The sequence below is a fragment of the Anguilla anguilla genome, chromosome 4, assembly GCF_013347855.1.
Source record: "Anguilla anguilla isolate fAngAng1 chromosome 4, fAngAng1.pri, whole genome shotgun sequence".
NCBI lineage: Eukaryota > Metazoa > Chordata > Actinopteri > Anguilliformes > Anguillidae > Anguilla > Anguilla anguilla.
This window is the reverse complement of record NC_049204.1, coordinates 24,313,303-24,328,504: the sequence shown is the minus strand read 5'-3', so window position 1 is coordinate 24,328,504 and position 15,202 is coordinate 24,313,303. Positions and strand designations below refer to the sequence as shown.

Genomic DNA, 15,202 nt, shown 5'->3' with positions numbered 1-15,202 from the left:
AAAATAAATATAGTGGTCGATTTGTTGACATACTTCAGTGCAACACTGCGGTTTTCATTTAACATTTTATTTAAAGGAAAACATTTTACAATAATACTGGTCCAGTGGAAATATTAAAATTGTTTCATTACAAAAGAGTAAGTACCTTTCATATCCAAGTGGTAAAACTGATACACTATGGAAAAATAGAGGTGGAGGGTCTATCAATAAAATAACGGTCCAACATAGTGCTTTGTACTGTGGCTTAAATCTATATTTCATACTTGATTCATACAGGAATTTATGCTTTAAATTCTCAATTCGCAACCCCACTTTCCCAATTGGTCCTAATGAGCAATAAAAAGGATAAAATAAATTACAGTGCAATTTAAAAGAAATAATGTTATATTGGGTAATTGCCCTTTATATATTCTGGAATGGCAGTCTCAAACAAACCCTAGATCTTACTGGTAATACTTAACTGTCAAGATAGTCCCACTGCATACGCTTACAGCATTAAACGTCTCCCAGAAAAGGAATGCAGTTTCGGTAATTTTTACGGTTCATACCCTTACCGTGGGTGTTTGCATATTCAGCACCGCACAAAGAAGCGCTGCCAACACTAATCAGTTATGATTAATGACATTTCAGTGCCTCGAGACACAGGTGCGTCTTTTTTTGTTTGTTTCAGGGTTAAACAGTGTTGTATAATATTTTTTTTAAAGAAATATCTTCCACAAAACAGCTTACATTTACGGTGGTAATGGGCATTGGAGACCGACGGAGGTGGGTAAAGAACGAGGACAGGAGAACACAGCCAGACACGAAGGAATCATCCGCACAGCAACCGACACATGCACAGGAAACGAACCTGTTCTATGAGCAAAACATAGACGTAGCGCTCTGAGGCTGGGGGATTGTTAACAGTGTTCTCAGAAAGGAAATCTAAATAACGTTCACTAATAAACACAAAAGATTAACGTCCCATTGCTAGCAAGGTCTAGAACGGAGACTGGAAGACGCGTCTGCTGAAACGGACTACACTGACATCCTTGGCCTTCTCCGGCACGAGCACGCCGTTCATAATGAGCACTCGAATTTGAATTTGATTGAAATAAACTACGATGCAACGGTTGACCCATGATTGGATGAAACCTGCACCACAGACATTTTCACACGAACACGCTGAAACGCACACTCGAGCACTGGCAAACCCGTCTGGCCCTTGTCTTTTAACATGATTTTCACTTTACATAGTTTTTTACATAGCCTACTGCTATGGTAAGATAATGGGTTTATTTTTCCATTGGTGTGTTTAAGACTACATATCAAGCATATCTGAACCATTTCAATAGCATGCAGTTCTGAATACTGTACGGTGCACTTAAGTCCTCACATTCGGTGTGGCCTTGCAATAAGCTAACGCCCCTCAGAGGGTACTGGGCCATTCGGTTTCTGTCATTATCATGTAAACACTGCTGTGTAATCAAACACATTTTCAACTTCTACTTCCCCAAGTGTACAATGTTGGAAAGTAGACATATTAAAAACAAATGGAATAATCCATTTGTCAAACGTATTCCATTTCACTTTCATCATCAGTGATTATCTTCAGCTTCTTTGCTATCATTTCAGTGTCAGTGTTACAAAAACAGTGATATCTTTACATGAAAACAAGCTAGTTATATTTGCAACATGTTATCTTTCTAAGGGCAAAAAAATAAAACAAAAAAGTGAATTTTGCCCTGGTCAATCACATTCCGAAACATCTGTAGTACACAGACATGGGCCTACTCTGTGACTACATCTGAAACAGGTCAGGCAGGGAAAATGTATGCTGGCTAAATTAACCAATGCAAAGATATGAAATACAATTTCAAATCCTTCTTAAAAACAGACTTTGTGTTTTACAAACATCCACCGATGTGTTAAAACGTTGCAAATTCATGAACACTTCCCTTTTTAACGCCTTCACTCCTGATACTAAAACAAAGCAATTGCTTGGGAAATCTGAGGCCCACATTCATCAATCCTGCATGGAATTAGCCAACTGCTAATTGTTGGTTTTCGCAGGGAGTGATACTTGCCCACCTTAAAAAAAGAGTATTCCTGTGTGGTGACTAATAAATCCTACTCATTTAAAAGCAGTACACCAGCATGGCTGAGTAGAAATTGGCTATAAAGATATTCATACTCAAAAATATTACAGACACTTTATAAAGATAATTTTCTGAATCTGAGATGCTAGGTGTTTGTGACATAAGATGATGTGCTAAGAAGGGCAAGATTAAACTACTGCTTGATGAAAAAATATATTTTATTCCAGCCTTTTCAGTGTGTCAGACACTGAACGAACAAGAAATGGTTTTATCAGAAGTCAAAAGCCGAAAGTCAGTCACCCGGAGAGGGGAACGGCACAAACTGTTCTGGCAAATGCCATTGCAGTCGCTCTGTGACATGTACGACAGACCTGTTTCTCTCCAGTGCTGTGTATCTTTAACCACGGCACTGTCCCAGTTATTAATAACCTCACACATTTTTTCTTCCTCTATCTGAAGTACGTACTTAAAACGTAGTTGTATTCATTGCCATTTTCACGAGTAGGCTATATTTTGTTATTGATTCTGTTTTTCCTGTAAGTTTTTTTATTAGAATATGTACTTATGGGATAACATATTTTCTGTTCACAGATATTATTGAATCACAGATGAAATGTAGCTTATTAAAGCTTAAGCTGTGGCTTAATTACAGTAAAAAAGGACTGTCATGATGCCCAGCTTCATATGGCATTCTGGCAGTGAATATCAAAGGGCATTGCACCGCCGTCATTCATCCACAACGAAATGATTGTAGGCCTCCTTGTCGGCCATAACCCAGTACATTTCTTTGCTGGAAACGAACCAACTGAGGGAAAATGCGCAGATGCAATGTTAAGAGGAGGTTTGTGAGTATGCACAATTGATCAATGAGGCCCCAGGTCTCAGGTTAAAACCTATTCCAGTGTGTGACAGAGGATGTTGTAGTCCTTGCATCCTGTCAAGCCTATATAGGTCTAGACAGAAAACAACTGTCAGCACTGTGAGTATTCTTAGTTATAACTTCTAAATACACCCAGTACACAACAGGATATTCACATAACTACAGATGCCATTTTTACAACCAAAATGAATCTAAGACCAAGGTAATCTGAAATAACATTCACAGTGCTATAATTAAAATTAAATTAATTAAATAATAACTAAAAAGTATTATAGCCTAGCATATTTTCCTTTTTTTGCAAGACCAGCTAGCAAGTTTGCCTCTTGACAACGGTCTGAACTAAAGTGGGTCAGGATGTTGCTTGCACTTATAGCTAAAGGCCAGGAGGTGGTGCTAGAGAGGCCATTATAGATGCTTTTCCTTCGTAACCCCATTCTGCACGTGCTTCCTGAAAGGAGAAAAAGCTGATTGTCAGCAAGGAGGAAGGCGATAGCAGGATGAACATTAACACCAAAAGGCTATCAACTCAGTTCAAGGTAACATGATAAGGAGTGGTCTATTTTTTTGAGGAGTCTTTTCACAATACATAAGCTCCTAGATACAGTTTATCAGAAAAAACTAATTTGAACTATATAATTATTAAATTGCGCCGTAGACAAGTGTGACTGCTGAAATAGTCATACATGAACAGGCAATAAACTGAATCAAAACCTCCTTTGCTTGGGTGACAGCTATAAGGCCAGTCTTATGACTTGCACATCAGTCTCGGTCAGAAGACCCATGTCTTGAGGAATGCGAAGGACTGCTTTGGTTTCGTTCAGCGTCTCCTTCTGTGGGCCCTTACCCCTCATTCACAGCGTTCTGGTGCTCCGCGTCGTCCTCCTGCAGCTTTTGCCGCTCCGCCTTGACCTCCTCCTCGTCGTACTCACGCACATCGTTCACCTCCCTCATCTGTCCCGTCAGCACCTTCACCACGAAAAGCACGATGTACTGCAGGGGGAGAGACGGAGGTGCGTGAGAGTGGAGACGCCGCAGCCCCGGCCACAGGGTGGAGCCTCGCCAAACCCACAAACCACCGGCTGTCACCCTCTATGTGCGAGCGAGCAGGTGGCGTAGCAGCGAGGAACGCCATGGCGGCTAAGCCAGGCCAGTCGAACGGGACGCCAGAGAGGATTCTCCCCCCTGCTCAGACGGGCTTTTACTGACTACACAGTCGGGTGGAGGGGGGGAGTGGCAGAAGGGTGGAGGGTGCGAGGCGCTCACCAGGAACCAGTAGATGTTCATCAGGAGGAGAGCAAACAGGAGGAAGTTGAAGAAGAAGTAGAAGGGGATCTTGGGCACAGACTCCAGGCTGGAGACACAGGAGGCGTACAGCACTTTGAGAGGGAACCAGTAGAGCCGGAACCAAAACCTGCAGCAGGAAGACAGACACACTCTTAACTCACATACTTCACTTCAGTGCGTCGTGGTGGACCTCACTTCCTGCTCCATCCAATCCAGCAACTAGCCTAACCTACACAGTAAAATGTTCAGCGTTAAATCAACTCTTAGAGTATATATGGTCCTTACTGGATTCATAAGTACTCTGCTCCGAGTTAGCAGTGGACATCTTACTGTGTGGCTGAATCACCAGGAACATAAGGAATCCTTGGGCTAGTTTGTGCTCATGCAACCAAGATAAGTTACTACTTAAGACAACAATGTTCCATATAGGTGGAATAAAACGGTGAAACACACCTGTGGGAAAATATGTTTATTGAATTATCAAAACTATGATGTTTTGACCACCTTGGCCTAAACCAGACTATATGGGTATAAGGAATCCCACACACCTCAGCTGTTTCCTGACAGGCCCCCCCTCCTCCACACCTACACCTCATACCTACACTCCCTGTATTATGAAGTCATCAACCTCTTAGCCAGCACAACTGCACCAGTTTAATAATACAATAGACAGAAACAATAGCTGCCACGGTTATGGTTAATACCACTTCAATTCATTCAATTCAGTAAATTAATTTAAATTTAAAATGAAAAATGTTCTACGAGGATATTACGAGAACTATTTAATAGAATGGAATTGACTGAACTGGAATTGACCTCAATCCTTATAATCACCTATCTCAACAGAGCAAACAGTTTAATATGGTATATCCAAATAAGTGTCCTATCTTCACTGTTTAATGATAACGTTAATCATTCCAATGCACCACACCAGGTTCATAAAGTGAGTTAACAAATGGTTCATAAAGTGAGTTAATAAATACCATCAAAGTATTTACTATGTATCCATGGCTTTTGAGCTTCTGAACTGTTTGGTCAGTTGGATGACCGCAAGAGAAAGCCTCACCAAGTGATACTGAAGCTTACAGAGCCCAAGTTCGAGAGGACGTCGTTCAGCATGTGGTAAACACCTCCCCGGGTCTTGAAGTAGACGTTGAGCTTGGTGAACTCCAGCAGGATGTCATTAATGTCATGAAGGAATAGAACTAGAAGTCCTATGTTGTGGTACCTGGGGGGGAGGGGTGTACACACAAGGGGTCAGAAATATAGCCATACATTGAACTACTGCTCCAAGAAACTTATTTTCACCTTAATGTCAGACCCCAGTTCAGATCCAATAAACCAGCTGTAGTGAGTTTACTATGGGACAAACTGTTTATTTGTTCAAAGTGCTGAGTGGAAGAAAAAAATCAGTACACCCTGTAGTTCTCCAGGACCAGCATTGTGGACTCGTGTTCTACAGTCAATGAGAGCCCATAAGCAAAGTCCTGCTGGGAACACATGAGCATGGGCCCCTCTTACAAGGTCCAGAGTGCTCTCACCTGAAGGCGTAGGAGAAGGTGATCAGTGCCAAGGTGATGATGTGATGCACTACCATGACCGAGGAGTCCTTTCTCCAGGCATCCATGTAGATGGTGGCGTATATGGAGTGGCCGTAGAAGCTGCCCTGGATCAGGTAGGCGATGGCGATGTCGGTGGGCACGGACATCCCGCTCTTCCAGCCTGGAGGCAAAGACAGGGCCTCAGTTTAACAGTTAAGGGTCACATGGGGCAGACAACTGACTGACTGTCACATTGCATGTTCTCATCCAACTCCAATCTACTGGGAGGTTCAAAGAGCCCACATGACTTAACAAACTCCGTGTTGTTGAATGGAAAAAATATTTTTTCCATTCTTGAGAACTTCACTCTTTGCACGTTACCAAAGATATTTATCCTGACTCTTGCTGGGGTAAAGCATAAAATTCTACAGCTTAGCTTAATGAAAGTGTACAGAGCCACGTCTCAGACAACCTTTCCCAGGGGTCACTGCTGTAAACAGGGGTTCTGGGGTTTTCGCACAGTGCTGCTTGATCTTTGGGTTCAAGTTTAGCAGTCAGGACAGCACCCAGGGATGAGGAGAAACGCTCACCGTAAAAGACAGAGGGGGGGTCGTAAAAGAAGGAATAGTGGGTGAAGAAGAGAAGGTATGTGCTGTACGACCAGGACATGGTGTAGAAGAGCAGCTTCCACGCGCTCTCCGGCATCTTGGCAGTGTCCTTCGGCAGGAGGCAAAACCATCGTGCTAACGGCTGCAAGAGAAAAGCACACAGCATGTCGCATTTCTGCAGGTGGGGAAAAGCCTCTCAATCAACCGCTCATGAGCTAGATGGCGCCTCGCAGTACACTGTGTTCCATTTGCTGTGTTAACAAACCAGCTCCCCGACCAAACATCAGACAAACCACAGACGCGCCGCAGAAGCTGCGTTACAAATGAGTGACTCAGACTGCCTGCCAAGAACAGCTCTTCTTCAGCATATGTATTATGTCTGTTTGTAGACTGCCTGATCAGCAAAAATGCAGGAAGTGGAAAGCACGGCTTCCTGGAGTCTTGTGACCCTCCCAGTAGACCCCCTTAGCAGACCAAACCAATCAGCGAAGGACACGGCGGCTGACTTCGACGCAGCCGTGCAGCGCTGATAAGAACTCTGCTCAGCGGCAGGAACCTCAGCTGCAGGAGGCTCAGCTAGTCCCACTGACACACCAGACCAGAAATCGCACCCAACACCTTATCTGTTAACACGACGCGGCTATCTGCACTCTTCGCAAATATTAACTCCGGGTCAGGCACGAGGCTCAGAAAGCCGCGGCGAGCGGAGATAGAAGTGACCACGATGGCGTTTGTCCAACCGTCTCGATTGCTTTTATCTTTCCGGCGGCGAACTCGGCCACGTAGTTAGCCCCGGCCACAGGGGCAGCCCTCCGAGCCGCGGGTGCTCGGGACGCGACCGGGTGCGCGCTGGGACGCCGCTGGCGGGAGGACCTGTGCGGTCGCGCGACGGGGGCCGGTCAAGAGATCGCGCCGCTCAGCCGTGTCCCGCCTGCGCGAGGCTCCGCCTCTCTGGGTTCGGCGGGCCCAGACGGGACACCGCGCCGCACGCCTGAGTCTGCAAACGGCAGGGAAATCATCTCAGGCCTCAGCCCTCGCAGGCTCCCTGCCGCACTTATTTATGGAGGCCAGCTGTCGGCAGAGAATCCGCACCCCCCCATCACTCACACAGTCTGCCTGCCCCGGTGGGGGGGCACGAGCACTGCCACACAATCAAGACTTATCACTGCCGATTCCACAGCAAGAAGTCAGCAGATGGGAAAAGTAGAACCAGGTTTGCTGACAGAACCCGCAGTTTCCGTTATTTATTTGCTTCCTCATTAACTTCTGTCTTTTTGTGCATTCTGTCTTCATGGAAAGCTTCCTGTCGGTGCCTGGACGGAAGAAAATGTCAGACCGACTTGCGATCGCTGTAGGATTTGGATTGCGACACTGCTGCACTGAATGGATTTAATGGACAGGGGAAGTCAAATGTGGGAGGGGTTTAATGCTGGCCACATTTTGGAACTACGTGTTCCCTGTTCCTCTGACAGCTGGTCTGAGATGATAAAAGTCACGCACAGCAGCGTCTGTGCAGCAGTACAACAGATTCCATCTGCATTCTGTCTGAATTTGACCAGTCACTTGGCACCAGGAACCTCTCTTTTCTACTCACAATTGCTCTATGGAAGGACTTTCACAAGAAATCACTGGTCTCCCTAGCAACCAGTTGGCGATAATGGCTTCTGTTGCCAGAAAATGACAATGCAGCAGAAATATTCTCCTCACGACAGCAACAGCTACTCTACATTCCCTGTCTTGCCCTCCCCGTCCCTTTCCCACCCCCTCTCTTTTTCTATACTTTCGCCCCTTCTGTTTTTAATGGAGGGAAAAAAGGCTTACGTAAGAAGGGCTGAACTGAGGAGTGAGAGAGTACATTCATATGGAGTCTGGTTCAAAAAAAAAATCTCTAGCAGGAACAGCGAGAAGACAGCTGTCAGCGGAGGAACAATAGGCCCCTCCCCCAAATTGAGACAGACAGGGCCAGACAGCTCTTTGTTTGCAGCGTGCCTCCACCCTTAACCTCGACTGCCTCATCCCGCCAAACACAACCCCTCACTAGCCAATCACCTCCCTTTCAGCATCTCAACCGACAGTAACCCACAAATTACAAGGCCTCTAGATCAATAAAATAAAATTCATAGGCTCGTGTTTACAGCCGCAATCAGACTATTGATATTTAGCGCCTCGGATTAAAGAAGTGCGCTGCACAAAGCATTTGATGAAAGACAACTGGCGGCGCTTTGATTTCTCTGCGCTGCTTATTCTAAACAGACCGTGAGAGGGGAAAGGCAGCTATGCAGCAGCAAATGTCACGCTACGGGATACGGTTGCACATACAGATGGTGCTCTTCCCGCTCCGCAGAGCTGAACAGTCAACACACCTGGGGCTGGGAGGGTACCATGTCCTCAGAGGAACAATTAGCCACAACATCCTCCCTTAATTAACTTCATTAATTAATACGGTCCAGGTAGCAGCCTACTCTTGACAAAAAAAAAGAACTAGACACAGAACTTGCTTCATGCTTTAAAGATGCAAGCTCACGCCGACTGCTCCACTTCCCCACTCCATTATGTGATCTCATCATTACACGGCATCAGATAACCGTTTCCTACATCTCTGTTTCCAGCAGTTTAATTTCAGTTACAGTAATTCTAGGTGACCGCCAGCGACAGTGAAAACTTGTCTTCTACCCTTATGGCAAGAAGGGAGAGACATAAGGACCTTCCATTATTCACACAAGATTATCTGCTGCATGCCTAACCATATGGCTGCATGTATAATTCAGCAAGCTTGAGGTCGACGGTGCTGCAAAGACATACGTCCACATAAAGGAAGGAAGTGACATTTAGTGAATCCATTGCAACTGATGCCGCCCACTTAATACAAGAACATGTGGCTTCTTCTTCTGTCCAGATCTAATCAACTTACAGGCCACAGAACTAAGAGAACAAAGCCTCCCTACGCCATTAATCTCAGCAGCCTAGCCAAATGCACAGTGATGCACAGCGGTAGCTAAATCCGTCTAAGCCGAACCCAGAACAAATCCCCTTTGCGTTTGTGTGCCCTCTTAAGACAGAGCTACCCAATGCCTTCACCGGGTTTCAGGGAGAACATCACCAAAGCCCTGTGTAATAACAGGCAGATGTGTCCACTTCTGACGTGGTCAGGCTCGCTGTGCCGCCCCAGGGCCTGCCCGACAGGAGAGAGGGAAGCGGGGTGACGCTCGGGGGGCAATTACAGAAATATTTGGTTCTTTCCTGCCTTTGTAATTCTGCAGGGACCTGCCAGCCCAAGGACAGCATGGCAAGACAGCGGATTACATGCAAAGGGGAAGGCAGAGAGGGTGATAATCCAGGTCAACAAACTTACAGATACAGGAGAGCTCTTTGTGGCACTTACTCAAATGCAGATCGACCAAGTTCAGCACGACACTTACAGCATAGGACTCAAATGGCATTTCCTTTGGCCTTTATAACTGCACTCTTAATGAGAATTTTGTCGACCAAAATGCATCATTAAACCACATTAAATCTCTTCAATGGCATATCCTCTCGCTCCCCGGCGGCCAGAGAACGCTGCTGTTCAGAGATTGGGCCACTTAGGGAATGAAAGTGGTTTTTATGGGACAAAAACATTAATGGAAGAACCTCCCCAGTCTGGCATAGGGGAGAAGACACGTGTCTTGCGAAAAATGGAGATGGAAATAAGATGGCTTTCCCGCACGCAGGCCACTTTAGCTTCGCAGTTAGCTTCTCGCTAGCACATCCCCTGGCACTCAGGCAGCCAGGCGAACAACTGCACGCGTTCGCCGAGAAGCATCGCGCCGGAAGCTAAGCAAACTCGCTCGCGCCGCCCAGAGCGGCTTTCAAACGGCAGGGCCGGAATTTACGAGGAGGAAATAAACTGCGCCAGAGAGCAATTGGCTTATGGACAAACTGCTCCCTCAGACTGGAGTGGATCTGGAGAGCCGACAAATCAGGGAAGTATTGACCTCTGCGATGATGGAAGAGCGCTGAGTCAGCGATGTTGAGTGCGGATCACACTCAGGATCCTGAGGGGCCCCAGCCAACCTAATGTGCCTTGTGTGCTCAAGGGGAAGTGAAAACAGCACACATTTCACAGCACACACACACACACACACAGGCACTTACAGAACTGACAACTACAAACACACTGGCGCTTCACAATTATCAGACTGTCTGCTGTGGAAAAATGGTTTTCAGGATACAATTTTTTTTTTGTGGCTGTGCATAAATAACAGTCTGCAAATGTGCAATGACAGGTACACAGTGATAATTAAGGGTGCATTCGGCCCTAGAGGATTTTAAAATGTGGGAAAAATATGGCCTGACCCGAGGGTGGTTGGAGCAGCAGCCTGGTCCAGGTGACACACAGCATGCTTGCACTGCGCACACACAGAGCTCTCCCACCTCCGGAACCTGCAACACTTCTGCCTCCGGGACAGACCCACCAGGGTCCCGAGGCTGTCCTCTTCCTAAAATAAGCCTTATGTGCAAGGGGCAAGGTCTAGCAAAGAGACGCAGGCTGCATAAGCAACACTCGAGAGTTCTGGGTGTGCTCCGTCCAGTTCTCAGCTCTATGTGCAGCAGGCCATGGGCGTGCGGATCACTGGTTCGCACTAAAACCCCTAGAAGGCGACGTTTCACCCGCTGACGCATGTGCTATTTCCACACCGCACGGCCAATTCACAGAATAGAGACAGAGAAAAAAAATCGAGTGTCAAATCATGCAAATGAGGTAAAAGTGCTCCACTTAACCCGAGAGACCTGTGGGTCTGCAGAACGCTATAGAATGCAGGAGTAATGACAGCACTATACGCTGCGGCAGCATCAGTGCGGGCTCTTAGGAAAGCAGGGGGATCCTGGAAGGTAACCCTAACCCACCCTCAGTCTCAAATGCTCCTTAGCAAACACATGCAGCAACCGTTACCTATCAACCTCAGCCATCAAAAGAGAGCCCTAGTAAAAGCTATAATCTGATACGCTGTGTGTATTATGCATTAGATACCAACATCTTTGGTTCAGAGCTTGTTTCAATGCACAGAAAGCTCAAAGACCTTTTATGCTTCAGTAGACTAGGACTCCTGCGTGCCTCCCTGGCCCTGTTAGTGTTCCAGTCCCCATTTTAGCAGTTAGACCAAGAAGTCACGCTCAGGCAACTTTTTGTGCAACAAAAGCTGGGCCAGAACCCCCAGGAGTCAGACAGAGCCTTTATTTCAGCCCATTAAGTATCAATAGCAAGCTGAACAAAAGTGGACCCAGCTCACAAAATCACAGCTCTGACAAAAAGAAATTCATTTTTTCCCCCAAATATACAGTTTGCCATCATAGACTCTGCATGCAACAAAATGACAGCACCATCAACTGTCAAAGTTTTGGGTGGGATTTGGCAGCCCCTTTGAATTCAACAAAACTAGTCTCAATTGCAGGTAGCAGTGACCAAACAGAGCTATCATAAAAGATTGTTAGTGAAAATATAACCGATGCGAGGGAATTGAAACTGAACTCCAGTGTGGATTTAGCTATTGGCAAACAGTGATCATGTTTCCATGGCAGCTGTCACTGCCAGTGTTTTCACAGCCTGGACTCTTACTACGGGAGGCAAATGGGAAGTAGTAAAGAGAGCAGTAAAAATGGTCTTAATGGGCCACGCATCCACCGAGGGAGGTAACGAACGGCAGCAAGGCAGAGCTTCCCAGAGCACTTTCTCCGGAGCGTCCAGTGGAGTGGCAGCTCTCTCTGCAATCCGATTGGCTGGCAGAGAGGCTGGGTGCCATGCACGACAATCATGTGTGGCAAATCAAGCATGCGAGCAGGACGCATATTTCCACTTCTGCACCACGGGTGTCAGGCGGCGCTCGTTCTTGCTGCTTCCAGAGTTAATGTCATACTGCAGCTCAATGCCTCCTCGCCACCTGCCCATGTGCTCCTCGCTCTCAATCACTGAAGTTCTGTAATCAATTAATACTGTCTGGGCTGATGTATGTTATTCACTGTATCCCTTCCTGAATATCCAGCACAGTACAAATATTCAGTGTTAAACAAAGTCTTACAGAGTATGTATGGTCCCTGTTATATATATATAGACTTGATTTAATACTGGGCATTTTACTGTGAGCAGTGAGCAAAACAGTAGACCACATCCTCACCACATCCATCTAACAGCTTCAGCAAAATAAAAACAGGGTTGATCACCAGCTGTGTGCCATGCAGATAGCATTGCTGCTATTCTGTCACTGCAATTAATTATGAACCACCACTTCTAAAGTAACAATAAAATTTGGACTACATTTTCTACAGGAACTAAGGCTACTGCCCTTTATCCAAAATCCAATCCAAAATCGGCATGTCAGTGGCACTGCATGTGTGGCCACCTTGACCTTAACAGAACAATTTGCTGTGACAGCAGTTTGAATCATGAAGATTCAAACTGCTGAGATAGTCATCATACCACGCAATTTACAGCATCTAGATTGCTCACGACTTTTATGGTTTTTCACAAGGCTGTCCTCATGAAGCTTGAATTATCTTTGCTCCATTCTTGCTAAATTGAAGTTAATATTCTATTGAAAAAGTTAGGTGAGGTGAAAGGTCACACTTCCTGAATCAGTTACCTCTGGACTAGAGCACAGCGCAAAATTAAACAGTGGCAAAAGTAACAATGCTTAGGCTACATGTAGCCACAACAGCAAGCAGAGGAAGTGTTTCCCTCAGACCTAGCTAAAGGAATTACGTTAGCGTAGACAAAAATACGGTAGGGCAAGGCCATGAAAAACTAAATTGTTTTGGTAGGTTCCCAATCACACTACGTCCAAAGACATGCGGGTTAGGTTAATTGGAAAGTTTAAATTGCCCCTGGGCGTACTCCTGCCGTTGCCCTTGACCAAGGCACTGGCCTTGGAACTGGAGTTGGTCCCCGGGCACTGCACTGTGGCTGCCCACTGCTTCTACGTAATTAGGATGGGTTAAATGCAGATGACGCATTTCACTGTATGTACATGTATATGCACGTGACAAATAAAGCCTTCTTCTATCTTTGGACACATAATTGTGCATAAATGGGAGATCGAAATTGGACACAAGAAATGTGATTCCTTTGAACTGAAATGAGGCATTTGGGTTTATTCTGCTTATCTGGCCTTGCAGTAAATCAAAGTAACATGGCAATAAAGTCATAAGTAATTTGGTAATACAGTCATAAGTAATTAATTACCCACCAAAAAGAAATAGTATACCTGTATTGTTTGAGCAATAAATACGAAGAGGTTGTGAATCTTCATGTTGGATAACAAACAGATTAAAAACAATACTTAAATTCCTCATTGATGCATGGATATACTAGTTACATAAAGGCAGCAGCATACAATGGATGATTACAGCAAGTATCTACTGTACCTTAAATAAGCATGCTGTCAGTCCCCGCCGCATTACGGTCCACATCACGGCGCACACGAAGAACAGGCCAATCTCAACCCAGGTTATATAGGCATTGTCCAGAAGGGTGCTCTTGGAGAGCTCGAGACCGCAAGCGCTACAGTCCTTCAAGGCACTGGCCATGACGGCATAGCCTCTGGTGATGAGTTCAATGTAGCCAGGCATTGGTTCAACCACCCTGGCGTTAAAACTGTCATTTTCATTATGCGCGTCCATCGTGACAATCACACTGATCTAAACAGGAAACTTAATTTCGAGAAACCAATTTCTCGTCGTATATTCGTTGACTAGATAACTGCCTATGTCGCGCTGTCAGCTAACTTGCTACCCTAAAAAAACGTGAAAACTTTAAGCTGCTTAGCTTCTCCAGTAGCCTAATTCTCTATTTTCTAAATAAAGACATGGACCCATTTTACATTTGGGACAGTAATTATATCAGTGGTCTTTACAGAGGCCAAACTGTATCGAGAATAAAACAAAAAATCATGTTCACAGGCCTATCCAAAACCATACAAAGGATTACATTAATCTAATTTGAAATGTAACCTACCCCAATTAAACGAATTAACGTTTTTAGTTTTAATCCTTACCATAGTCAGATCAGATACATGTGCAATATACTGTACCTGATGCAGCTCCATCAAATGCTAATTTATCTCTGTTTAACACTATTTGTACCGGCTACCTTTGTTGGTTGCGAAAAAAAAGCGCCATACAGTCAATGCGTATCATAGGCCAAAAAAAACCCCCTCATTACTGCAGTCCCTTTGAAACCAGTGCAATCGCATCACATTTGTTTTTCTTAAAATAATTTCAACATCCGCTTCACTCTATTTTACTCATTACATAACATCACTTTACTGTTCCATTCTTAAAAATAGCACATTCCTAATAGAGGACGACCTGCGACATGACAAGTAATGAAGGAACAATAAGGATAAGGCGCGATATCCTCAATGAGCAGCCTTTTTCTGTGGTGCTGGCCAACGTGTCTTCAGTGGTGGCGTCTTGACAAGTGACAGAAATTGAACGCTACTAGAACGCTATTAATGGAAATTAATGTATCGCATTACACATAATAGAATTAACAAAAAATAATCATATACAAGTCAGACCCGTTCTTTCCATCCTCACGAAATCGTCCAGATTTCTAGTCCAGTCACGTTCTAGTATAGATATGCAGTCGGACTCCACCGTGTAGCAATGTAAAAGGAAGCGAGCGCCCAGAGGTGACGTGACGTAATTATGGTCCGCTATCCTCCTCAACTGGTAGAATAAAAAAATGAACTTACTTAAAGCGACAGTGCGCAATTACCTTCAACCATTCAGCCACTTAACAGCTCGTTCCTTCGACAAGAACAAACGAATAGACTT

General features: G+C 45.1%; 1 protein-coding gene across 1 annotated transcript; it reads right to left on the bottom strand.

Annotated features, from left to right (window-relative positions):
* Window positions 1–51: 51 nt before the first annotated feature.
* On the bottom strand, window positions 52–15,069 carry cers1 (ceramide synthase 1). Its single transcript, XM_035412069.1, has 7 exons — window positions 13,790–15,069; window positions 6,374–6,533; window positions 5,784–5,964; window positions 5,309–5,470; window positions 4,222–4,369; window positions 3,803–3,948; window positions 52–3,406 (listed from the first exon to the last, which is right to left on the bottom strand). Exons 1-7 carry the CDS (start codon window positions 14,042–14,044, stop codon window positions 3,364–3,366), a joined length of 1,095 nt encoding a protein of 364 aa, XP_035267960.1. The 5' UTR covers window positions 14,045–15,069; the 3' UTR covers window positions 52–3,363.
* Window positions 15,070–15,202: the final 133 nt, after the last annotated feature.

Coding starts and splice junctions, on each gene's coding strand:
- cers1 (XM_035412069.1), bottom strand. CDS start 14,044: ATGGACGCGCATAATGAAAATGACAGTTTTAACGCCAGGGTGGTTGAA. Junction 6,534..13,789: donor TGACAGCATGCTTATTTAAG/GTACAGTAGATA, acceptor TTTCTCTTGCAG/CCGTTAGCACGATGGTTTTG. Junction 3,407..3,802: donor CAGAACGCTGTGAATGAGGG/GTAAGGGCCCAC, acceptor TTCTCCTTTCAG/GAAGCACGTGCAGAATGGGG.